We start from the raw sequence: 26,902 nt of genomic DNA on the forward strand, positions 1-26,902 counted from the left end.
AAATATTAATGGTTCATGTTGTACATTTAGAAGGAGTGAAAGGTTCATACAGTTTCTTTGGTTTTGTATTTAAATATTGAGGCATAACTTAAAGTAATTACACATATAGCATGTTAAAGTATTGTTTTTTTTTTTTTTTTAAATAATACTTTGCTTTAGTACGCCATTTTCCTCGGAACTATCGATATGGTCCGAATTGCGAGACACATTTTCCGTACGGACAATAATAACAAGAGAACAAAGATGGCGACTTCCCTGCTTCGGTTAGGTCGACTTGGGTCTCTCAAGGTAATAATACACAATTCGTGTTGTATTTCTATAAAGATATAAAAATAGCACTTTGTATTTATGCCGATATTAAATTAAGCGCCTATTGCTTGCGATGTTATTGGTGACAAGTAAACGGTTGTCTGTTCTAACTAAAATCGGCAGGGGAAAAAGCTGATGCGTACTTAATATTTTTGTTTATTAGAAAACCGGGTTTTCAGGATTTTTGAGGCTTGTTGTAGATGTATTTAGAAAAGATGTATGCCCAATTTGATTTTTTGTATTTATGTAGTGTCTCATGCGTGAAAGCTGGGGCACACACCCTACCCCACTTGTTGCAGCACTATGCACTAAAGCGGACGCCCCACCCAAACCAGCAAAGAAGGCAAAGGGTGCGAGTAAGAGTAAGCGCATGCCTATTATTTCACATAAACTAACCTTCTTAAGTTTGATTTTTCTCATGTTCACGCATTTATACTCATTTAACTTCACTCATGGTTGTCTCTACTGCATGATGATTACTTGTGTTTATGTAGTATTTGTTTAGTAAAAGTTAATGTCATGTCATTATCATATTCATTAACATAGAAGAATGTCAAGGGTGCAGACGTTTACAAAGGTAAAACTCCTGGAGCTTTTAAGATATTTTAAATTAATGCATTTTAACACACATTTCATCCTACATGCTTGCTAAACTATAAGGGATTTTTAAAATTTGTTGTTAATAACCACAATATTTACCACATTTTTTCATTTAAAGGGGACATTTCACAAGGCTTTTTTAAGATGTCAAATAAGTCTTTGGTGCCCCCAGAGTATGTTTGTGATTATGAAATTTTAGCTCAAAATACCACATAGATAATTTATTATAGCATGTTAAAATATGGGTGCCACTTTATAGGTGTGACCAAAAATGTGCCGTTTTGGGTGTGTCCTTTCATATGCAAATGAGCTGATCTCTGCACTAAATGACAGTTGGCTGTAGTTGGATAGTGCAGATGACGGGGCAGTAGGATCCCCTTCTGACATCACAAAAGGAGCAAAACATTTTTACATGCTTGCAGAGAATGGTTTACCAAAACTAAGTTACTGAGTTGTTATTTTTCACATTTTTTAGATTGATAGAAGGGCCGGGGAACCAATTATAGCACTTAAACATGGAAAAGTCAGTTTTTTGTGATATGTTCCCTTTAAATTAGATAAAAATGAATAGGAAATATTGCAGTGTTCAGTATGGGAGCTGTAGAATAAGAAGACCTGTCTTTAGTCAATGGAGGCAATCCCTGTGTTAGTAAAGTAAGACCCTCGTCTTATTCATCTCTATTACACTTTTATTTTACGATTTCACTATAATTTAATTTAATTTTGTAGTATTTCATTGGTACTTTGCAGTGTAGGATCAGCAAACAATTTGGAAGATAATAAGACTTAACCCATTCAATGACTGCACAGGACTGATAGGATGTGTAAAGTTTTCCAACTGTGGTGTTTACGGGAATATTGGTTTCATTGAACAGGAGGATTTCTCCAATGTAATACAGAAACCATCTTACATATTTTATCCCATTTGCCATTTTCTCAGCCAAAGAAAGGGCCTCTGTTTTGGCCTACAAGCCCACAGTTGCCTTCCCTTCTAAGGTGTCTGCCGCAGGACTTCCCAAAGACACATCTTTAACAGAGTCTAGTGCAAAAACTGTGACGGCAGATGCTGTGTTAGCTGCGGCTGCCACTACAATACAGCCTCCATCTGTCACTGAATCTGCAACCTCAGAAAAGTTGACCAAAACAACAGAATCTGCTGAGACTGTTTCTTCTACTGATGTTGATGAGATAACAACTGACAGCCCTGTTGCTGATACAGCAGCTGAAATCACCAAAAAAGAAGCTGAGATCACCGACGTCCAACATGCCGGTAAGGTCGATAAAGCAAGTGAAGAAATCAGGGCCTCTGAAGCTGAGACAGAAGTAAAGCAAGATCAGGAGATCAGTTCTTTATCATCCTCCAGTGATTCTGATTCTGACTCTGATTATGATGATGGGAAATTTGAGAAGAAACCAAAGAGTGAACCAGTGGACAAATCTGGAGAGAAAGCAGCAGATGAAAAGAAAGATTCAGTTTACAAACAAAAACAAGTATATATTGCAGAAAAAGAGTTGCACGGTGATTCAATGATCATACCCAGTGCCTCAGTTGGAGAATCACCAAAAGATGCTCAAGCTTTGAAGCAAGCAAAGCCTGAAGAATTGCTTACCCAAAGCACTGAAGCAGACAGCCAGAGGGAGACCCTTATAGACCCTGCCCCTATATTATCCTCCTCCATGACTAAAGCAATTCCTGAAGTTACCAGTGAATCCATTAATGTTGTCCCAACAGATGAGATGGTGGACGTTGCTCCAGAAGTTAAAACGACACCTACTGAAGATATAATTGAAAAAGAACCAGAAACCAAAGGAAAGGGTGCACCAGAACAAGCACAAGAGACTGCTAATGTAAAGGCCAACCCCGCAGTTGAATCTAGTCCTGCCAAAGCTATAGATGCTGTCTCTGAGGTTCTTCAAGAAGTTGTGGTTAAACCTGAATGTGAGGCTTCATCAGAGACGGTGGCCAAATTCGATGGTGCCACAGGGATTGAGACGACCCCTTCAGAAGATCTGAAAGATGCTGCACCTGTGACCGCTGATGCTGTTGAGTCCCTGGCTGAGACACCTCAGGGTACACCATGCATCATCTTTATTCAGTTTATCTCTGTGGATCCAGCACAAACACATTTCTCTTTTCATTTATTTAACATTAATATCTTTCATGGCTACAGTGGGATTGCTATTGCTTGTCTCCCTTGCACAAATCACTTTCCTCACATAGTTTCACAGCATTTCATCTTCATTGGGTGAATTATTTTGGTAATTTAACTGAATAACAAAAATTTGCATGACTTTGCATGACAGCTTCTTTAGCATTTACTACTTCTGCTGCCTAGACTAAATATACCCTTTAGGATTAAAATGGCTTTTTAGAAATTCAACAGTTTCTGCTCTTCTGTCTGCATAGTAAACGTCAAATTAACCATGTTACTTTTTCTCAAGAAGGTTTGTCGATCGGGAGAGAAATAAACATGGCATCTTTAACAAAAATAAATGTTCTTTTACTGTAGTTTAGTAGATCTCTCTTTCCTGTGCATTGCTATATTTCTCCACTAGGCTGAATATAAAGGGGCATGCCGTCTTTCCATTACACACAACATTTAGACCTTGTTCACACTGTCCGTCCAAATCTGATTTTTCTACATATATGATTGGAATCTGATGTGAACGGCAAAAAACACATGCAATCAGATTTTTCAAATTCATTTCAAGCTAGTGTACTGTATATCATCATAGTTGAATAAATAAATGAATGCAGTAACACACTTAATACATGAATGAAACAATAACAGCTGTGCATATATGAGAAAACATCTTGTTCATGATATGGTTATGCACATCCAACAATACAGGCATTTGTCAACCTCCAGTGAAGAAAAGGCATTGCTATGTTTTTAAGTATTTTTTTATTTTTACCCCTCCTTAAGTCTACTCATTTAAGCAGTTTGCTCTTATTATTTTAGAGATATCTTTTGGGCAATAGAAGCACCGTTTTCACTCTTGTCTCTCTCTTAAGTGTTTTTACACCAATTATTCTTTGCTTATTCACTTTTTGTCTCCATATATATGAACATCTACTTCCAGTGCTAACGTTTTTATTTACTGCCTGATGTACACCTCTTAGTTTGTGAATTAAATAGTGTTTGTGTCATCATGTTAGGTAAAAAAATTTTTTTTTCAGAAGTCCAAAGCTAATCTATTATTATTCCAGTTACAGCATCCAGTATTCATATTTTTAGGCAGGGAATGATTGAAATCATGTTATGCCGATCTGTCTCATTGATAACATCTCATTCCATTTCTTTTGTCCTATTTACTTTTAAATACCTTGCTGAATGCATTTCCCTCTAATAAGCTGAAATTAAGTTTTTTATGGGTTATGGTTTACAGTGGCGGCTCATGACTACTCTTCCAAAGGGGTGCAAATTCAAAATATGTGTTGGGAGTGTTATGTGTGTTGCTCGTGTTTGTGTTGCGTCATGTGAACATGTGCATCACGTGTTTTGTCAAAATAAGTGCCTGCTGCACACGCGTCAAAACTGTTTATGATAAGAGACGCTCACGTTCACAAAATACATGCAAGACACTAACAGTTAACTCTGATTACGCATGAGATTATGCGAGTATCTGGCAAATGCGAGTGTCTCTTTTATTATAAACCCTTTGGATGCGTCTGCAGCAGGCACTTATTTTGACATGTGATGCAAAATAGGATCTCTCGACGCGCAGAACACATATTTTGAAATTACGAACCACACACTAACGGGCTATGTTGTGAACTTCGCATCGCATGTTGTGAAAATTGACTTTTATTGTGAAAAGTAGAATAATAACATGATAATGTGCAATTTGCTTTATTTAATTGACTTTTACTGATAACTCACAGTAGTGCAGGAAGAAAGTTGAAAGCCTCTCAGACCTTTTTCAATGTGATGTTGATGGCCACATTGGGGGTTTTACTCTAACATCATGAAAGGTGTAAACATTCAGAAATCCATTTGAAGAGTAAGGAATTGTGTCATAAAAGAATGTCACTTCCTTTGCTCTCTTGGATAAAATAAAATTTTCCACTTCTACATGTCTTACATATGGTTTCTTACTTTCTTTCCAGAACAAGCACCAGTGAAAGCGCCAGAACCAGAGCCTGAACCCTTTGACAACACCACATACAAGAACCTACAGCACCACCAGTACAACATGTACACCTTTGCTGATATGGATGTAGAGATGTCTAAACATCGTCTGCCTCAGCCCTCCTCTGGCAGACTCTCTCCCAGTCACTGAGACTTCAGCTTCTTGTTATCTTGTTTTGTGTTCCCTTGTTCTTTAGATTACATTAAATCCTTATAATCCTGATATTAAAATATTTGATTTAACTTGATCTGAGTTTTGAGTTGTTTTTAGGAGTTTTGTTCTATGATGTCTTAACCCTAATAAGACCCTTGGTGTCAATTCTACCCCCAAGCCACTTTTCTTTCGTTTAAAAACATGGTTCCCTTTATCTCAGTGGAATAAGATTTTGTGACTTTTCCAGATTATCTGTCAAGATTCATATAAAAAACCGGGCTTGATTCGGTCGTTCTAAAGAGGCGTAAAAAAATCACTTAATTAGATGTGGGCCTATTGTGACCCAGTTCCACACAATTTTAACATTATAGAGGAACTTTTATCTACTTGCAAACCAGGGTTAAACAATAAAAATGGTGTTAAGGATTGTGCAATTGATCCAGGACGACTGAATGCCTTTCAAACAGTGAAGACAATAGAGGTGTGGACATGTAATGCGTCTACTACACAATTGTACTTTGATTATCTGATATTCAGTGTTGGAAACGGGGGGTGGAGGGGGGAATGGAGTTCCACCTTAGGCTGAATAGAATTTTTTGGTAGAATTTATATTTAAAATGTACCTCATAATCTAAATAACCAAATCCTTGTTCGTTTATTGTGGCTTGTTGTGTAAATTATCACACAACAAATATTATCACAACAAAGGCATTGCTATGTTTTTAAGTATTTTTTAATTGTTTAATTCAAATGATTTTACTCCTCCTGAAGTATTTTCATTTAAACAATTAGCTCTGTTTGAAAAGGAATTATATTTAAACAACTTTATTTAAAAAAAAATGTATTGCAACTATTTTTTTTATAAAGCATCATTAAGCTTGTCACGTGACGCTGTATGACTGATGGATCGGTTTCATTTCAGATTTTTCCTCTTATTAAAATATCCATTAAATAAAACATCCACATTTTCACACTACAAAATAATGTAATTTAAATACTCTCGAAAGCATACTTAGGAGGAAACAAAAATGTTAGGTTATTATTAGAGTACCCGGTGAATTTCTGCCATCTGCAGCATTGCTGATATTAAAATAATGTTACTAAAAAATATATATGTTAGTGGTAGGGATAGTAAAATCTGAATGGCTGAACTGGGCCGGCAGAAAATGTACTTTATTAACTTTGCAAGCACTACTAAGTTATAATTAAAAAACATTTTGGCGTTCAACATAAAATCCAATTTTTTACAGTCTATGATAAAATCCTATAACGGGGAGTGTTCAAAACATTCACACAGTGGGCTAAAACCGAGGCGTCATTTCTCCTCCCTCTTCATTAATATTCAGGAGCAGAATGCCCTGCGTCCCCTTGCGTGATGACGCAGCGCGACAAATGCGGATCCCGATTGCTGCAAACGCTTGTCAGTGTGACGAAGATTGGCACCCAGGTAAGCTGTCACTCAAACTCGTCTTTTCCGTTCCCTATCAATCAAACAATCCGAGCAACACACAAAAATGCCTGGAGCTGAGTGAAAGAGCGTGTAGCTGTTGGGGGCTCATGGGAGTTGCATGGGACAGTCGAGTCAGTCCTAGTGTAAAAATCTTTGAAAGAAAAAAAATGTCGGCTTTTTTGACGACAGGAGGTCTCTATTCTAGCAAGGGCGAGCGCTAAGTAAAGGCCCGGGTCTTGGCGGCTCCTTGTCTCCCTCTTTCACCGCTCTCATCAGGCCAAACGAGCGATAGAGAAAACATTCGTCTGTCTAGACAAAATAATTACGTTTGCTTTTAATATAAATTGTAATTACAGATACTTTTGCTTAAACTGGATATTAAACCCGTGGTAACATCGATGACCTGGCTTGTAAAATTAAATAAACTTGAATAATTAGATTGTGATTAAAGCTTGTGCTGCGGTTGGTCGCTAACAGCACGCGCTGTGTGTGCTGCTATAGAGACCCTGTGTTTGCTAACAGGCTAGAGCACTAGCTAACAGCGACTACGTGTTTTTCATAAGGAATCATTGCGTTTTTTGCTTTACTTAACGCTGCTAAAACCAATTATACATTTATCAATGTGTTCATTTATACTAGGTAACGATATTTATTTACTAACGTTAACTCGGAGCTGATGGCTAAACGAACATGCATATTGCCGCGGACTGACATGACTGCTTTCGTTTATTGTTTACATTGAATAATTGTAACAATTCGCGTTTAAAGCGTATTTAGCTTTTGCTAACGAGAGTTTCTTTTATTTATAACGTTACACAAAATTATGACATTCAAGTTCGTATCGACTCGCGTGCCCTTGCTAATATTAAGTTACGACGCGACCGTAAATGTTTATTTTGTTGCATTAGTCAAAAACGACATATGTGCATATTATTCCAAAAACATGCTTAATTCACATGTTGATTAAATCAGTGAGGCAAACAACAAAGTGTTGCCTTCTGGATGCCCACTTGATCGGAGGTGCGAGACGCTAGCGAGTGGGTGTGTGTTATAAAACATGGAAATGGCGTATGGTGCTCTAGTCACTAGTGCTCAAAATGCATTTACATGCTAATACCAGTTGGATTAATTCTTGTACAGTATGCCATTTGTTTGTAGGAGCAATGTGTGAATGCATAAAACCCACTTATAACGTGCCATTAAACAGATGTAAAGTATGTAAATATAGCGTAAAGAATACAAAACCAAAGTGTCTTTTATTCTGCCATACTTGTTTAACTTAGTCTAGTTTAGTTTTGATCTACATGCTTCAGCACTCCTAAAAGTTTACAAAACTATTAATTGCTTATCTTTGCTTGTGAGTGACACAGTTGTGTCCAATAATTATTGTCTTCTAAAACGGGGGTTATCAAACTGGTCCCCAGAAAATTTCAAGAGATGAGACTAAGCAACAATTTGTGAACAGTATGTGTAGCCAATTATTTTGGTTTGTAAACAATTTGCTTTCTTTATATCACAATTACCTTTTACCCAACACACTTTATAAAAAAATGGATATGTTTTAGAAAAGGGGTCGCTCGCTAAAGGTCCATCATATGTGGTGGTGCCTGCCATCAAAACGTTTAAAAACCCCTGCTTTAGAATAAACAGATGCCTTCCACTGAGAGGAAACTGCAGTTGTCAAGCAATTGCACCTATATAATGAAATATTACATATTACATTTTGTTATGCAAGTTGTAATTGAAGAAGTAGCCTAGTTAAAAATCCTTTTCACAAATTTTCACTATTATAGTCTCACCTTTGTTGTTTTTCAGAGCTTGCTTCTAATAAAGATAATGTCTGAGGACTGGGTGCTGTTACAATTTTGGTCCCTTACACACAGAGCTATTGTATCTTTCACTTTAGCACAGCTTTCAAACTTTGATGCTAAGTACCCCTAAATATAAACTTTTCATGAGGCCCCTTACTAAAGTATATTAATTTCTATATATTTTAATTTATGAACTGAAACATTTAAACAATTTAGATCAATAATAGGGGTGTAAATCGGACAGTACATACAAAATCGATTTTCTCCCCCAGCGATGCAATTTTTGCCGATACATCAGACGCTTCTTCGATGCAATTACGATCCGATTCGATATCTGTGCTAAACACACGCTCATCTTCTGTCTCTTTCGCTGTGTTTTCGCTGCTAAAACTGCTTTGTTGTTGCATCGCATTAACTTGCTGACGCTAGAAGATGAAAATAAACAAAAATGTGCGCTTTGGTGGAAATGTGTAGATGGATTTCACGTCAAGGAATGAGGAGGTGGAGAGTGTCAAAATAAAACTACCTTAAATCGATTTCTTGCGTGTGGCATCGATGCATAGGATCGTTAGAAATAAAATCGATGTATCGATCCATATCGATGTATTGTTGTTACACCCCTAATAAATAGTGTGGTTTTTATAAAGACAACGTATTGTTTTATCAAACTTAAATATTTGGCTACAGTTAGAGTAAGGTTGAATGTGTAAACCTGATGAGAAACATTTCAAGTTCAAGTACAATCACAAAAACTCTTGTTCCTTGCAGCTTTACTAAGAAGCCTGCCTTACAAACCCTAGTGGGGGTGATACGAAAGGAACTTTATAGTAACAAAAAACTAGAAGTACAAACAATTCTGGTAGCAAAAAGTCAGTGATAAATACTTTGAAATAAATATGAACACCTAGAAATGAAACAGAAAAAAAAGGTTGGTAGATCTTTTTTACAAATATTTCATTGTCTTTCCCTACCTGAAATTTTCTGGGGACCCCTTAAAACCTTCTGGAGGCCCCTGGATCCCAGTTTGAAAACCCCTGCTTAAGAAGACTTGCAGGGTTCCCACGAGTCCTTGAAATCCTTGAAAGTTTGTGAATCTGGGGGAAATAATTCAAGGCCATGGGAAGTTTTTGAAAATATACATACATAGATACAGGTCATTGAAAGTGCTTATTTTATGCAAGAAGTTTTCTGGAAAAAAATCAATTTTATTCCCTGTGTAGTGTAGGATAATATCATAAAAATTCTAGACTATTTAAGCACACGTTCTAAACTGTACGCTTTAAATGCTTCGTCACCCTGTCTTTGTCGTTAAGCCCCACCATTGGTTGAATTTAATATACACATTCGGACGGACTTACCCCTGGAAGCGTCCCCAAAGTGTCACCACAGTGACACAGCGCGAGTTACCTCGAAAGGGAACTGTAACAATGTATCTTAAAAGGTAACACGATGTAATTTGGCTCTCACTTGAAATGTGTCCCCACATTTAGTCCTTGAATTTGAGGGTAATAGACCTAGAAACTCCTTGAAAGGTCCTTAAATTTGAAGTTAACCCTGGACTTGGTCCTGTGGTGGGACACTAATGGTATTTTTTGCTGTTTTGAGCTTGACAGCCCCAGTCTTCATTCAGTTTTATTCTATGAGTAGTCTATAATGGTGACATTAAAATTTTTTAGGTAAGCTAATCCTTTAAAGGGGTCATATCGTGAAAATGTTAGCATTGCCACTTTGTAGGTTTGAGCAAAGATGTGTTGTTTTGGGTGTGTCTTTTAAAATGCAAATGAGCTGATGAAGTGCAAACACTAATCACAATGATGGTGGTTTGATGCAATTCAAACTCAATTGTGCTGTGAATTATTTTTTCTCTCTTTCTTTCTCTCTGCACTAAATAGCAGTGCTGTGGTTGGATAGTGTACATTAAGGGGGCGGGATTATTCTAATAAGATATCCTTATGACATCATAAAGAAAGCCAAATTTCAATGACCTATTTTTGCTCACACCTACAAAGTGGCAATGCTAACATTTTCACGATATGACCCCTTTAACCACTAAAGATATTTTCGTAATATGTTTTATTTAATAAGTTTGTGTGCTGTTATTCTCAGGTCACTTCCTTCTGCCTGCCCATATAATGCCCCAGTGTTGGCAGTGGCCACTTTGAATATGATGGCTGCCCATTCTGTGTCTATAGAGCAATATCAAGAGGGAGACCAGCAGATGGGCATGATATATTCAAGTTTAACAACTACTAACAACTCTTTATCAGTAGACTCTTAGCTAAGCGTAAGGACACTGCTTTAGTCAGACAATCAAATAAATAATTGGAATCAGTAAAAATAAAGAAATTATTATTATTTAGGCTTATTTATTATTGATTTGTCCTTTGCACTTGCAGCAGTGTTTTTATAGATTGGTTTGATGTTAAAACTTATTTTCTTTTGTAATGTAAGATTTTCCTGTAATGTTTGTGTTTTGCCTTCTTTATCTCAAACTTTTTTGATCTTGACATAAAAGTAGCATTTGATGTTGACACTCCCATCACTGGATTAGATGCAGGTAATGGAGCATTTGGACAGTGACCCTGAAAAGGGCTTTGCCAATGGAAACATGGGAACATCAAACACCCCTGCATCTTCTGAACAGCAGACACAAATGGATGCTGACAAATCCTCTATTTATAGGTAACATGATTGTTGTCATTTACTCAAAAGCTAGATAAAATCTTACCTTTTATACTTTATAATGACAGGTTTATTGAATTACGTATTATACAAGATCTTTGGTGTTAGATGTGTAAGATGTTTTTGAACAAACATGGTTGTTTTCAAATCCCAGACATCCACTTTTCCCTCTTCTGGCTCTGCTGTTTGAGAAGTGTGAGCAGTCCACTCAGGGTGCAGACGCTGTATCTTCTGCCAGTTTTGATGTGGACATTCAAAACTTTGTACACAGTCAAGAGAAAGAGGGCAAGGCCTTTTTCAGTGAAGATTCTGACCTTGATAACTTGGTATGAGTAGCCCAGATGCTGCTTCAAAGTTTTGCTTCATTTCTAGCATCGTTACTGACATTGGTGTGTTTTTATGTTCTTAGATGGTCAAGGCCATCCAGGTGCTGAGGATTCATCTGTTAGAGCTGGAGAAAGTCAGTGATCTGTGCAAGGACTTCTGCAGTCGTTACATTTCCTGCCTCAAGACCAAGATGAACAGCGAGACGCTGCTGAGTGGAGACTCGGACAGCCCGTACTCTCCAGTCCACGACCAGGTAGATACTTGTACCGCTTTTGCACATTTCATGATTAGAGTTTATTTTGGCGTTCCTTTGTGTTTTGCCGTGTCATAGGGGTGTCGTCGATTAAGGATTTACATATTCGAATCAGAATTGTCTAATCTTTCTATAGTCGACTGATAGTCGAATCATATATGTGTGTGTGCATGGGTTGGGAGGGGGCCAGACCAGGTACAAATGGGTAACTTTTATTTTCTTTCACAAGCAGCACACATAAACAACTTTCTGATAAAGTAACCAAAACTGTCTTTCGAGTGATGAACAAAGACAAAACTGACGATGCATTTATGATTCCTCATCATTTATCAACATTTTAAAGTCACAATCTACAGAACATCACACAAAGATATTACAAAAACATTTTAATAACTAAACCTAAAAAATAATCCTCTGGAAAACCTTTCAAAAAAAGATTTTATTTAATTTTACGATTTAGTGCGTCAAAGCTGTAATGACAAAAAAAAACGACAACTGATGACATTTTAAGACACTTCACAATAAGATTTGTACTGTCAATACATTATGTGAAAAATCATTGTAGATTGTAAGTTGAAAACTTAATTCTGTGCTGTGTTAACCATCGAATTTGGACTAATACTGTAACATCTATGACTAAAAATTTCGTTTTGAACATTACATATAAACTTACATAATGACATAAATGATGTCATCAAACGCAACATTTATAAGACTTGATTACCTTATCCGTCAACGTGATTTCTCGTTCGCGTCTGATTGATGCCCATCAGCGGTTGAGTTAAAGACTACAAATCCCATAATTCCACGCTGCTTCAGAGCGTCAGTAAACAACATCATTGTTATTGTTTGATCTGGCGCCATCTAGCGGCGCAGATAATACAAATTGCATCTTTAAATACATTTTAAACTTAAACCTGTCAGACTTTTAGTTTGATGAACTCCTAAATAAGATCCTAAATTTGACACGCAGAGAGCACCTAGCGCATTCGGCTAAATTGCATGCACCAGCATTACACTGATTCAACTAAAAGCAATTCAAAATGTACTTACTTAAACATCAATTTTGATCTAATTTATAATAAATAAATAATTTAAATAAAATAAGGTCAGAAGTAACAAGGTGCAGAACAAATATGTGCAAAATGCCTGAAGTGCACCGAAACAAGACACAAGCCAAATAGTTAAATCAGATAACCCAAGTGATTTATAAATAAAATAAAATAAAATAACATAAAATAAAGAAATTATAAAAATAACTAGGGGTGACCCCGAATAGTCGAAGATTCGATGCATCGATAGGAGAAGCCTGATTCGACTACCAATCTCACAGTCGAATCGTCGCAGATGTGTTATGAAATGAGGATCATTCAATTTTGGCCGTATATGGGTGCACACATTATCTGATTTCACATATAACAGCTTTCTCACAATATATTAATATACAGCATATTATGATAATGCTGCAAATAATATGTGAAGTAACAGCTTTCAATAAATATTTTTAAAATGCGTTAATAAATCCAACATCCCCTGTGACCGGGCTACACGGAGGTTTCTTCGTTAATTAACCATTGCCTCTTTGTTCTACATTTAAAAGACAAAGCTGGCAATTATATTATGGCTATACTTTTCTATTCTTTTAATAATTTTTTTATTGTATTTATAAATCACTCTGGGTTGTCTGATTTAACTATTTGGCTTGTGTTTTGTTTCTGTGCACTTGAGGCATTTTGCATATTTGTTCTGCACTTTGTTACTTCTGACCTTATTTTATTTAAAAAATGTATCTATTATAAACGTAAATTCTGATCTAATTTAAGTCTGTAAATTTTGGATTGCTTTTCGTTGTATCAATGTTGCGCTATTGCGTGCTGGCCATGCTTGCGCATGTAATTTAGCCGAACGGGCTAGGTGCTCGTTACAGCGCTCTGCGTCTCATATTTAGGAGTTCATCAAACTAAACATTAAAAAACGGATGTTTTTTGACGGGTATAAGTTTTTAAAATGTATTTATCATACATTTTGGTTATCTTGTCAAAAGTTAAACTACAAAACAGGTAAGCCGTTTTTTTTTAAATTTCGGTGATGAAACGGAAACTATCTGCAGTGCACCGAACCTATTTCTGCCTGACACGAATGTCTTTCTTGTGATTTAATATTATGGTTGGTGTTCACTTTTAAATGATAGCAAAGAGATTCCTGAAATAAATAATATCATCCGGTCTTTCTGTATCTAAAGTGAATACAGAGGTGATCAAAGTCATAGCAAGCAAGCAGGTATTTCTGTGCTAAATAATAACGCGTAGTGTCTATAAAATCATTAATTGATTTTTCATGTTATAAATTAACGTTTAATGAATTGTAAATTAGTTTTTATCATTTACAGTCACAATCACAAATTATTTGTCATTTCTCATTTGTCGGGGTTTTTTTGTCATGACTGCTTTGACGCGCTATATCTCCAAATTAAATAAAAACACTGAATTGTAGCCGGGGTTTCAAAGGCAGAATCACCTTTGTTATTTTTTTTAGGTTTAAGTATCAAAATGCATTTTTGTGTGATGTTCTGTAGATCGTGGCTTTAAAATGTTATGAGGAATAAATAAACAAATGTTGCCTTATATATTTTACCTTAAAAAATAAATATATAAATGCATCGTCAGTTTTGTCTTCGTTCATCTCTGAAAGACAGTTTTGGTCACTTTAACAGAAAGTTGTTTATGTGTGCTGCTTGTGAAAGAAAATAAAAGTTACCAATTTGTACCTGGTCTGGCCCCCTTCCAACCCATGCAGACAAACATAGATATGATTCGACTATCGGTCGACTATGGAAAGATTCGACAATTCTGATTCAAATATGTAAATCCTTAGTCGAGGACACCCCTAAAAATAACGAAAGTATAGCCAGAATTGCCAGCTTTGTCTTTTTAAATGCAGTAAACCTCTTCCCATATGGACGTGTAGCCCTGTCATGGGTTTTACAGATTTATTAATGCATTTAAAAAATATTTATTAAAAGCTGCTACTTCACATATTATTTGCATAGCATTATCATAATCTGCTGTATATTAATATATTGAGAGAATGCTGTTAAATGTGAAATCAGATAATGTGCACCCATATACGGCCAAAATTGAATGATCCTCATTTCATAACACATCTGCGACGATTCGACTGTGAGATTGGTAGTCGAATCGGGCTTCTTCTATCAATGCATCGAATCTTTGACTATTCGAGGCCACCCCTACCGTGTCAATTAAACAGCATGTGTAATTGTAAAAGTCTATTCACACTTTAATGATAATGTTAACTGTAACTATATTACACCATGTTGCAAATTATTATGCACATGCCATTTTTGGTTATTTTTCCAATGCAGTCACCAAGTTTACACATTTTATTTTACCCTCAACAGTGTGGATGCCATTATATTTAAATGAACTAAAAATGTCAAACTATGTATTACAGGAATAAACCACCCAAAAAAAGATAATTCTGTAATTTTCCCGTCCTCATGTTCTAAATCTGTATGAATTTCTTTTTTCTGATGAAGAAGATATTTTGATAAATGATGGTAAGCACACAGTTGACGGTACCCATTAAATTCCATTGTATTTGTTTTTATTACTATGAAAGTCAATGGTTACAATCAGCTCAAAATATCTTTTAGCAATTCCATATGTGACAAAGCCTCATTTGCTCAAATCACATTCTTTGCTTGCCTAGTTTAAAGCATACTGGTATTTAAACAAAATTCAGCATTTGAATCCTTTTTGTACTGTTAATGTCTTTTGTAATGACACAAAAGTGTTATATATAACTTTATGCACTTATAACTTTGTTTTATAGCGCTTTTAACAAAGTGCAAAAGTACTTTACAGAAAACATAAAAGTTGCTGTGTGTAGGTATTTAGCAGCATCTAGCGGTGAGATTGAGAATTGCATCCAACCACTTAGTCCACGCATCCCTTTTTAAACGCATAGAGAAGCTTTGGTAGCTGGCACAGGACAAACACGTCATCGTCTGAGACTACGTAATTAATTACAAAGTGCTTTATAAAACAGTTTGTCCTTTTAGGTGTGTCCAATCCTACTCCTGGAGGGCCAGTGTCTCTGCAGAGTTTTGCTTCAACCCTAATCAAACACCCCTGATCCAGCTATCAAGGTCTTACTAGGCAGACTAGTAACTTTCAGGCAGGTGTGTTGAGTGAAGTTTCAGCTTAACTCTGCAGGACACTGGCCCTCCAGGAGCAGGATTGGACACCTCTGGTTAAGGGCCACTGTAGAAACATGACCGCTACTTCCATGTAAGGAGACCCGCTGCGTATGTAGATAAAAACGGCTCATTCTAAGGTGATAAAAACAATACAGTTCATTATGTAAAGTCTTTATACACCACTATCAAAAGATCCTTCTAAAAGTTACACTTTAAACCACATCTGCACCTTTAAACCACAGAGACTGTTCTACATTAAGGAGATTTTGTTTGTTTTTGCAGATGTCCAGCTCTTTCTCGGCCGCCCTCAGCCCTCAGGGCATTGTGGTGCCTACATCAGGCCTTCAACAGGGCAGTGTTACCATGGCAACAGTCAATCCATCACAAGTGGTTACAGGTACATTACACATTAAAGAGATAGTTCACCCAAAAACTTTAAAAACTTTGTTATTATTTATTCACCCTCATGTCGTTTGATCCCTATCGTCTTCCTTTGTTCTTCAGAACCCAAACACAGAGTGTTGTTTTGGGGGGTTTTGACAGCTGAAATAACCACAAGAAGAAAGTAGAGGAGTTAATGTCTTCAGGACACTTAAAATATATGACACAAGTCAGGTAGAATTATTAATTTTTAACACTTTAAAGTCCTTTTAACTTTTAACTCTGGCGGTACCACTTTTAGCATAGCTTAGCATAATCCATTGAATCTGATTAGACCATTAGCATCGCGCTAAAAATAACCAAATATTTCCTATTTAAAACTTGACTCTTCTGTAATTACATTGTGTACTAGGACCGACTGGCTGCAGGAGGCGCAATGATATTATGCAGCAGCCGAAAATAGTCCAGTTAGTAACTTTCAATAACGGGACAATTTTCGGGCACTACGTAATATCATTGCTTGGAAAATCGCAACTTTAAATTTTCCATCGGTCTTAGTACATGATATAACTACAGAAGAGTCGAGTTTTAAATAGAAAAAATATCTAAACTCTTTGGTTATTGTTTAGCATGATGCTAATGGTCTAATCAGATTCAATGGATTATGCTAAGCTATGCTAAAAGTGGTAGTGCCAGACCCAGAGATCAGCTGAATAGATTCCAAAATGGTAAAAATCAAATGTTTTCCTCTAGGGGAGCTGGAAAATGAGATTATTAAATAAAATGAGTGTCCCTTTAAAGCTAGAAGGGTTTTTCTGGTTACTATGGTAATGGATGGTGATTGCCTTTCTCACTGTCCACTCCCATAGTAACAAAAAGCACTTTAAAAAATCTACATTTGGTTTCTGAAGAAGAAAGACAGACATTGTCGGTTCAAATGACATGAGGGTAATTCATTCATTTTTGTGTGAACATTTCTTTTAAATCCATTTTTAACATCTTAACTGGTTGCCGAGGTTCTCTCACTGATAATATCCTCTTTGTGCGCAGGTAACACAGTATATCATCCAGTGACTGTAGTCACACCACAGGGGCAAGTTGTGACACAAGCCATCTCACCTGGAATACATATTCAGAACTCACAGGTTTGCTTTACACAGACTACAGGTAACCCGTTTACATACAGATCACAACCAAACTCACTCAAACTGTGTTCATTCTTGACAGCTCCAACTTCAGCTCAGTCAGGACTTGAGTTTCTTTGGTGCAGATGACAGCTCGCCTAAAAACAAACGCGGTGTTCTTCCCAAACAAGCCACCAATGTCATGCGCTCCTGGCTTTTCCAGCATATTGCAGTGAGGAATCTCAATTTAAGTGAAATGTTTTTTGTTAGCCGGTATAAATGTATTAACACTCAATTTCTTCATCTATCTAGCATCCTTATCCTACTGAAGAAGAGAAGAAACAGATCGCGACTCAAACTAACTTGACTTTACTCCAAGTCAATAATTGGTAAGTCAATCTGACAATTACACAATTTAGTGGGAGTTCTCAAAAGTTTACATTGATGATCATTTAAAATGGACTTTTAAATGTCAAAGGTCCAGAACCATTGGTTATTACAAAATACTTTTTTAATAAACATGCTTATAACTTTAAGAAATCAACTTTATATAACAAGTTTAGATCAATTAGTGCATGTGAACTACAAAGTGGAGGAAAGTTCGGATTGAATTCCCGCTAAGTCGAGAGTCTGGACTTTGAGAAGTGCTGATTTAGGTCCTGTTTATATTAGAGCATTTGCGTTTTAAAACAGCATTTTAAAATGAAAACGATCCTTGTTTATACTGGCATTTCAAAAAGAATCTTCATCCACACTATAAACCACCATAAACGCATGAAACATGACCAATCACGTAACTGGGCATGCGCATAAAAGTGTAAAATAACTTAATACTCTAATAATAGCTTACCTTTGCACATTTATGCAGCCTTGGTGTGTGTGATATTGACAAAAATTCATACCTGGGTCCTTTGCTGGCAACTACAACAGACACTATTTTTGAACATATAAAAATGTGTTTGGGAAAGTCTTATACTGTTCTAGCTCCCCCCTAAAACATATTAATAATATGATTAATAGGTTAATTTTTATTTTTTTTTCTAAACAGAAAGGTCTTTATGATTTAAAAAGAAAGCATTCAAGTGAACAGTACTAAACGAACTTGAAGCAAAAATAAATTTCAGCAAATGCAAACTTCAATCAAACATAGTAAGAGGTGAAGTATTGCTTTGGCCTACAGAAATGCTTATTGCATTAATTTTTAAAAGTGTGCGAGGTCCGTGCACGTCCTCCGCTAGCAACACAGAAATAGCTAAAAGCGCAAGCGGCTAAACAAGCATTAAATATTAATGACGTTGAGTTTATTGTTTTTATTAATTTATATTCACAAAACGTATCAACAAAACATTGATTAAAAATAAGAGACAAATTATCTGAAACGAAATTCATTTTAAAGTAGAAAACAAAACTTAAATTAAACTCAAAAATAATGTCTGACCCATTACAATTCTCCCTTCATATTAGCCTTTACACGCCCTATATGACGTTTAAAATTACAGTCTATCTTTCGTAATAAGTTAACTAAATTTAAACAAAACATAAACACATTACAACAATATTTAAACCCAACAATACTCAAACATAAATATAAAACAGACATTATCTATAAGGATACATGTTAAAACAATCCGATATAGCGTTTATAATAGCTGGTTGTTAGATGTTTACTATTTTTTGCAAAACCTCCGTTGCAAACCTCCATTTACCTGAATAAAAAATTTTTACTTTGAAAATGATGCGCTGTCACGTTATCAGCTGTTTGTTTACATAAGACTCCGTCTACGTTCATTTACACTCAGAGCAACGTCTGAGTTCTCAAACTAAAACAGGGTCTGCAGCGTTTGCGAACGAATCCGTTTATGAGGGTCGAAAACGGTGATGTAGTGTAGATGAAAGGCGTAAACGTAGCAAAAGTAAGGCGTTTTAAAGGATAAACGCATTCATGTAAACATAGCCTTAGATAAATGATGGTAAACTAAAACCATCATGATTACAGTTGTGTAATGCTTAGCTACCGAAGGCATCCTAAGCATCATAGAAACCCTATAGGTGAATGGTTTAAAAGGCATTACATAGCCAGCTCTTTGTGTTCCTTATGTTTCTGTATTTATGATGTCAAATGGGTCTATGCTTCAGGTTCATCAATGCTCGTAGAAGGATCTTGCAGCCAATGTTGGATGCCAGCTCCTCAGAGACAACCAAAGCTAAGAAGAAAACCGCTCAGAGCCGCCCACTACATCGCTTCTGGTCTGACTCCATCGTCTCTACTGGATCCCAGCAAGAGCTCACAATGCCAGATGGTATTACCTCAAAATATCTTCTGCCATAAATCAAGAATGTCCTTTGTCATTTGGTATTATGCAGACCTGCTAACCTTTATGCATTTTGGTAGCAAATGCGCATTTAGACATTAAACTATGCTAATTGCATTAGTGCTGAGAAAATCAACACATGTATGTGTAGCCTACTATTCTGTTTTGATAGATATTAAATTATTGTTTAGTTCTCTAGATCTACTTTAGGACACTACTAGGGCTGTGTTGAAAAAATCAATTCACAGATTTTCATATTAATTTCTAAAGATCGATCCGTAACTCAGAGGATCGATTTAATAATTAATAACTTAAACTTGCCACATCATTGAATTCACGCATGCGTGGAAGGACATTAAAACAACTTACATGACGGTCAGTAACGTTAAGCAAGCGCAGGGGAGTCACCAGACGATTTTGCCGGGGCAACATTACCGTCTACCGTCTACAGCCATGAGATGAGAGTCCGCCATATGCTGCTTCTGTATTTATGTAAATCAGGGATGGGCAACTTCGGTCCTGGAGGACCGGTGTCCCGCAGAGTTTAGCTCCAACCATAATTGAACACACCTGAATCAGCCAATTAAAGTCTTACTAGGCATACTAGAAACTTTTAGGCAGGTGTGCTGAGGCAAGTTGGAGCTAAACTCTGCAGGACACCGGCCCTCCAGGACCAAAGTTGCCCATCCCTGATGTAATTCAATGGATTCTGTAATGTGGAATGACGAGTATGCAAACTTCACACTAGTTTGCTTGTTCGGTTAAAGGAATATTCCATTTTCTTAAAAGAAAAATCCAGATAATTTTCTCACCACCATGTCATCCAAAATGTTAATGTCTTTCTTTGTTCAGTTGAGAAGAAATTATGTTTTTTGAGGAAAACATTGCAGGATTTTTCTCATTTTAATGGACTTTAATAGAGCCCAACATTTAATACTTAACTCAACACTTAACAGTTTTTTTCAACTGAGTTTCAAAGGACCCTAAACGATCCCAAACGAGGCATAAGGGTCTTATCTAGCGAAACGATTTTCATTTTTGACAAGAAAAATAAAAAATATCCACTTTTAAACCACAACTTCTCGTCCAGATCCGGTCGTGATGCGCCAGCGCGACCCCACGCAATACGCCATGACGTCAAGAGGTCACAGAAGACGAACGCAAAACTCCGCCCCAGTGTTTACAAGTGTGTTGAAAGAGGACCATTCCTACGTTGTTGTATGTCAACTGATACTAATTAATGTCTTTGTGTCAGTTTATTGTTTAAAATGGTCCGCAAATGTGCGTTTTATATATGTAACACGTGACCTCCCTACGTCACTACGCATTTACGCTAGGCCGCGCTGGACCGGACCTAGACGAAAAGTTGTGGTGTAAAAGTACACATTTTTCACTTTTCCTGTCAAAAATGCAATCATTTCGCTAGATAAGACTCTTATGCCTTGTTTGGGATCGTTTATAGTCATTTGAAACTCTGTTGAAAAAAACTGTTAAGTGTTGAGTTAAGTATTAAATGTTGGGCTCTATTAAAGTCCATTAAAATGAGAAAAATCCTGCAATGTTTTCCTCAAAAACATAATTTCTTCTCCACTGAACAAAGAAAGACATCAACATTTTGGATGACATGGCGGTGAGTAAATTATCTGGATTTTTCTTTGAAGAAAATGGAATAGTCCTTTAATTTAACCTATTCATCCTTCCAGGTAAGTTCTGTATGCTAGGTTTATTGTTTAAATAACTGATAATATTACTTTAACATACAGACATCTATTCAGCCTGCTGTTCTGTCTGCTACTGGTAGAGGTGTTAGTGAGACCACCAGGGGGTGCTCACCCTATAGTCTGTGTGGGTCCTAACATCCCAGTATAGTGACTATAGTGATTTTGTGAAATAATTTTCTAAATAAACGCGACGTATAGTCCACTGTGACTTATATATGTTATTTCATCTTAATGACGCATTTTTCAATGATGCGGCTTATATTCCGGTGCGCCTTATAGTCCGGAAAGTACGGTAAATAAACGGTTTGCATAAACAACATGCAGATATGCTATTTATTTTAGTAGCAGCCAAGTATTGTTATTATAAATTCTGGTAAAATACTCATTATCATCAGTCCTGTAGAATGCAAATCTGCTTATGCCTTAAAACATATAAATAATGTTTATGTTAGGTATGTTAAAGAAAAAGTAGTGGGAGGCCTGTGCCCCAGTCATGGGCGGACTGGGACAAAAAATCGCCCCTGGCATTTTGGACCAGACCGGCCCCTCGTTCAATAACGCACACATTTTCTTTCTTTTTGGTCTAAACAAAAGAGAACAAATAAAACGTACTAAAAAAAAACAAAAACATAAAATAAAACTAAAAACCGTAGTAGCTTTAATAAGATTTTTAAAGATTTTTGTCTTTAAAGTTAAGCATCTTTGGATTTGCTAACTGTCTGTATTTTTTAATATAAGGATGCATTTTCTGTAATGCAGTTTTGAAACAATATGCATTCATGTGTTAAGCACAATACAAACGCTCAAACTTACTAAACAGAGACTCCCGCCGCCTTTCATTTTGATTTGTCAACATTTTAACGCTGTAACTACGTTAGTGAAGAAAATAACCTTTGGGCCGCAGAGTGTGTGTCAAGGGATGCATTACGCCGGTAGGACCAAAGTGAAAGGGGTTGGTGCTTAACAATGTGATTGGGCCAGCCCAATGTCAATCGGCCCGCTGATCAACTGTCTGGATTTATGGGCCTGTCAGAAATAATAATATATAGATTAAAAAAGTGTCGGACTCGGGACTGCCCACCGGGAAAATGTACGGTATTCCAGATGGCAAAACGAGTCGGCGACTGTGTGTGTTTTGAAGGAGACAGCGATGACAGCAGCAAAGTGGGTTCAAATAAAACACACAGTATTGTAATCGTTATTATTATTTCTCTATAACTTGCGTGCATAACAGCAAACTGGCCCACATTGCTCCATATGACCAGTTCGCCCCTGCATCCGCATAAGCTCTGATCGGGTATATATATAAAAAATCTCACCGGCCCACATTAAAAAAATGGTCTGGCCCCTCTTGCATTTGCCGGAAGGCCAATTCGCCCTTGGCCCCAGTACAGCTTCATGTCAAAAGCCCTGCTGCAAACTTCTGAAAAAATAAAGCAAGTACAAATATCCTAACGTGATAGCTCAAACCCAATGATCCTGCTTATCTGAAGGAAATATTTGTTCCAGCTTGTTTTAATATTTGACCCAGACCTAGCCTATATCAAAACAATATAGCCTAAAGTGAAAAAATATTGGTCAAAGGGACAGAACAGTTTTTAGTTATTTATAATGTCTAATGCCTGTTTTAAAGACACAAAAGCCAGTTTTTTTCCTGTTAGTTATAATGTTAAATGTCACAAAGGATATAACTTGCAATTTCTTCATAGTTCTTCATGGTCTACTTGTATGTTGAATAATTAGATATGGTGGTGAGTGGGAACTATGTGCTTAGTATTAAGTTGATGAATGAGCATGTGAACGTAATCAATATTCATCAGCAAATGTGCCTGATCTCGCACCGCTGCAGTAAGTTTCTACTAAAAAAAATTAAATTCCAAGGTTGGCAGGTCTGTATTATGTGTTTTAAATGCGTTTTTTTTTTTTTTCAGTAAAAAAATTCTCAAAAATGAAATGTTGTTGTGTGCAGGTAGCATGGTTACAGTTGGGATGAACGTAGACGGCTTCCAAGCGCTTTCATCAGACAGTGCAACTCTTGCCATGCAACAAGTTTTGATGGAAAATAACAGCGAGGATGAAACGGAAGAAAGCGAAGACGACGACGACTCGCATTTGTCATCTGCCAACATGACTGGATTGGGTTTAGATGTTACTGATTAAGCGACGTGGATTGCAGAACGCACACTGCATGCTTATATCGATTTTCAGCCAAGCTGATACTTGTGCACTACAAAAAAATTGAGTACTGTATGCCTTTACAATACAAACAAACTCACATGAACAGTTTACAGATAGCACAATGTTACAGAAGGGTGTCGTGTGTGAGGAGTTGCCTGTTTTTATTGCATAGCTGTGCAGGTAAGTGCACTTTTAGGTATGAAATACTACACGAAAAACTGCAAGTAAACACACGGAGGAGTTTATTAAGCTCCTTTAGTAAATGTTTGTTTTCTATAACTAATTTGAATGCCAAGATTTGAGAGTGTGTCTTTGTGCTGGTTTTATTCACACTGCATGCTAATGTTTTTCTTTGGTGTGTTCACTATTATTGACAGAGTCTGAGGACAAAAGAGATTCTTATTTTTATATATGAACATTGTAAAAAAAGTGTTTTTTCTTTTTTTATTAGTTTGTGTTTTATAAGGAATATTTATGTACAGAAACAGTATAGCTATGTGCCCTGCTTTCAGGGGATTTAAATTTTTTAGAAAAAAGGTAAAGATGTTGGATTTAAAAACCATTTTTAATATGTAAATTGATTTTAACACGCACATACACACACACATTACAAAACTGCCTTATATATTCTTTTGTAAAACTATTTAGCTAATAAGCACAGAAAGCCTAACGCATTGACTATATTCAATAATGAGTTCTAGTATCTTCCAGTTTTTAATGTTTGTTCTTACGCTGAAGATGTTTCTTCGTTTCAGAGGGGACTTTGTTTTTTGTTTAGGACAATATTTTTTAATCTGACATACAGGATGCTTTAGAATGGAAAGTAGCAAAAATCGTCTACAGTACGATCAAATTAAGGTCAAGCCTAAATATTGTACTTTCAGTACAGTTTTTGGGAATTGTAAAAGTATAGTTGTATTTCATATTAAAACATTTTGCATCATTGAAAATAGATTTTGCATGGATGTGGCTAGTTTGTTTTTCCTCCCTATTTATTACATATTTCAAGCATATTGTCATTTTTGTGTCTATGGAAACTCTAAAGTGTAAGTCAGTTATACTCGGTGTAATGAATCATGACACATCAGATGAATGTTTGGCAGGTTAATATACTTAAAACAATAGCGAGTACTGTATAAGACTACTTACACCAAATAAAACCTTTTGCAATTTGAGTGAACATGATTTACAGTTTTTTTTCTATATAAGCCGCTTCACCAAATTGATGCCATTTGCATGCTGGAAGTTCATTTTTTTATCTTTTTTTTTCAAAACGGAATATAACACGTTTTTTCTCAGGTAACTATTTTTTTTAAACATGGTTTCTTAAAGTTGCAGTGTGTAATTTTTTGAAGGAGCTCTTGAAAGAAATGCAATTTTGTGCCGCCATTTTTCTACTGAATCCCTTAACGAAATTTTTTTTACTAAGTTGTCTCCGACGATGACATTTTTGTCCGGTGACAGCTTCTCTATGTGTTTCAAAAGCAAGGGGTGAGCAGTGGACTAAGCCGTTGGTTGCAATTCGCAACCTCACCACTAGATGCCGCTAAAATTTACACACTGCACCTTTAAGTATGGAGGCATTTTGGTAACAGGATTGAAATACATGAAATATACTGGCATTGTCCTAAGTCCCAGTAGAACAAAGACACTGAGCAAATTCTAGTGATTTACCAAAAATGTGTATATTTAAATAAACATAACATCACTGAAATAATATAGGTAGCAGGACAGAACATTAAGATTGACATTCACAGTCATATCATCAATATAATAAAATGTACAGAAATGAAAACGAAAAAAAATAACACTTGATCTTCACGTGGCCTTCAGAAGATCCAGATGATGCAATTACCTCTTTAAAAATGTGACTTGTAAAATATTTCTAGATTTTCAGAGGGGGGACATGTTGGACTGAGTAAAATTCTGGGAATATAAATAAAATAAATTTTATCTGAAATATTACTTTTTTTAATGGTAAAAATATTAAATGCAAAGATGGGATATGGACACACACAGAAATGCATATATAAAAAATCTGAAGAATTTTATGCTTTATATTTAAAGGTAAAATATAGAGATAGTAAGCAGGGATAGATAGCAAATGGTGTTTTTTAGTGTTCTATGTAGTATATATTTTAAAATAAATAGCTTAAATTTGATGTTAGATTAACATGCAAGGCACTTAGTATAATAATAATATGTGTTTTAAGAGCTGGCTTGCATTTTTATAGGTATAATGTCCTGAGGAAACACCGATTCGGTGAAATGGCCCATATACATTATATCACGTAGTTACGTATTTTTCGTGTGAAATTACAAATTATACAAAGTCATTTGAATAATCATAGCTGGTAGTTGTAGGATTTAGCATTTCTTCTCTCTGTAAGCAAAGAGAAAATTGTTAGTTGATAGTTATTGCAGCCACAAGGTGGCACAATTTTTTTACTTATCACATGATAAAACTCCTGAAAATCATGGGATGATATGACTTTCACAATTCTTTCACAATGAAAATCATGTGATATGTGTTTCACTGTTTTTGTTTTCACAATAAAAAATCATTGTGAAATCCCACCCCACACTAAATTCCAATGCTCATCAATTTACAGTTTTTTTCAACTGCTTACACACATTTTTCAAAGTTTTCCTCTTTTTTTCAAAACTTAACACAAAAATTCAAGAATTGCACACACAAAATGCTAAATGCCTTACATCTCTTTCAAAATTAAACACCAGTCAAAATATCACAAACATATTTCAAAAGCAAATGCGTTGTACCATAATGTTATATTTGAATATGTCTTATACACACTGTTAAAAAAATATATACATCAAAATGTAGTTTTGTTGCATGTAGTGTAAAACCAAACGTGTATGCTTGCATGTGGAGATGGTTGGGTGTATCTAGGCTCCATCTTTCCTCCGGGCTGGGTCCGGCCACAATACTTCATCCACTTTACATGTCATATTCTCTCTTGCCAGACACCGTGGAAAGAACTTTCTTGTATGGCGTATCCAACTTTCCAGCGCCATGTGGAGAAAAACTCCTCAATAGGATTTAGAAATAGTGAATATGGAGGAAGGTAGACAACAGAAAAATGGGAATGAATAGCAAACCAGTTTTGGACCTGATGGGCATGATGAAAACTGACATTATTCCAGATGTTTACAAATCTTGCATGGCCTTCATTCTGCAGACCCTGAACAAGCATTTCATCAATAGTTTCCAGAAATTGTATAATGTG

At 36.1% G+C, this 26,902-nt stretch overlaps 3 protein-coding genes across 6 annotated transcripts in view; 2 read left to right on the forward strand and 1 right to left on the reverse strand.

Moving 5' to 3' along the window:
* Positions 1-129: 129 nt before the first annotated feature.
* On the forward strand, positions 130-5,265 carry ndufv3 (NADH:ubiquinone oxidoreductase subunit V3). Of its 3 annotated transcripts, none has more exons than XM_055215708.2 (4): positions 130-288; positions 560-671; positions 1,850-2,980; positions 5,021-5,265. In XM_055215708.2, the coding sequence occupies exons 1-4, from the start codon at positions 187-189 to the stop codon at positions 5,191-5,193; spliced, it is 1,518 nt and encodes a 505-aa protein (XP_055071683.2). In that variant the 5' UTR covers positions 130-186; the 3' UTR covers positions 5,194-5,265. The 3 variants fall into 3 exon arrangements, with proteins under 3 accessions (XP_055071683.2, XP_055071684.2, XP_055071686.2); XM_055215709.2 differs by having other exon boundaries at positions 560-665; XM_055215711.2 differs by having other exon boundaries at positions 560-659.
* Positions 5,266-10,563: 5,298 nt separating this feature from the next.
* On the forward strand, positions 10,564-24,834 carry pknox1.1 (pbx/knotted 1 homeobox 1.1). The gene is made up of 10 exons (XM_073854966.1): positions 10,564-10,673; positions 11,007-11,139; positions 11,294-11,465; positions 11,549-11,719; positions 16,221-16,335; positions 17,370-17,464; positions 17,547-17,675; positions 17,756-17,832; positions 19,580-19,743; positions 23,446-24,834. Exons 1-10 carry the CDS (start codon positions 10,622-10,624, stop codon positions 23,634-23,636), a joined length of 1,299 nt encoding a protein of 432 aa, XP_073711067.1. The 5' UTR covers positions 10,564-10,621; the 3' UTR covers positions 23,637-24,834.
* Positions 24,835-25,085: 251 nt separating this feature from the next.
* Positions 25,086-26,902, reverse strand: part of tmprss3a (transmembrane serine protease 3a) — a 36,460-nt gene continuing 34,643 nt past the window's right edge. The window contains exon 15 of one of the 2 annotated variants that reach the window (XR_012358263.1): positions 25,086-26,037. Coding sequence is in view for 1 of the 2 variants with exons in the window: in XM_055214956.2 (XP_055070931.2) it covers positions 25,978-26,037 (60 nt within the window). In the remaining variant the exon portion in view is untranslated. The remainder of the gene's footprint in view (positions 26,038-26,902) is intronic. The other variant, XM_055214956.2, reaches the window with a different exon arrangement.

This window comes from Misgurnus anguillicaudatus, chromosome 17 (genome assembly GCF_027580225.2).
Source record: "Misgurnus anguillicaudatus chromosome 17, ASM2758022v2, whole genome shotgun sequence".
NCBI lineage: Eukaryota > Metazoa > Chordata > Actinopteri > Cypriniformes > Cobitidae > Misgurnus > Misgurnus anguillicaudatus.

What these genes read in the sequence shown, in the direction of transcription:
- pknox1.1 (XM_073854966.1), top strand. Translation starts at nt 10,622, where the DNA reads ATGATGGCTGCCCATTCTGTGTCTATAGAGCAATATCAAGAGGGAGAC. An exon ending in ACTCTCCAGTCCACGACCAG is followed by an intron (nt 11,720 to 16,220) that starts GTAGATACTTGT and finishes TTGTTTTTGCAG; the next exon opens with ATGTCCAGCTCTTTCTCGGC. An exon ending in GGCTTTTCCAGCATATTGCA is followed by an intron (nt 17,676 to 17,755) that starts GTGAGGAATCTC and finishes TCATCTATCTAG; the next exon opens with CATCCTTATCCTACTGAAGA.
- ndufv3 (XM_055215708.2), top strand. Translation starts at nt 187, where the DNA reads ATGGTCCGAATTGCGAGACACATTTTCCGTACGGACAATAATAACAAG. An exon ending in GTCGACTTGGGTCTCTCAAG is followed by an intron (nt 289 to 559) that starts GTAATAATACAC and finishes GTATTTATGTAG; the next exon opens with TGTCTCATGCGTGAAAGCTG. An exon ending in GGCAAAGGGTGCGAGTAAGA is followed by an intron (nt 672 to 1,849) that starts GTAAGCGCATGC and finishes CCATTTTCTCAG; the next exon opens with CCAAAGAAAGGGCCTCTGTT.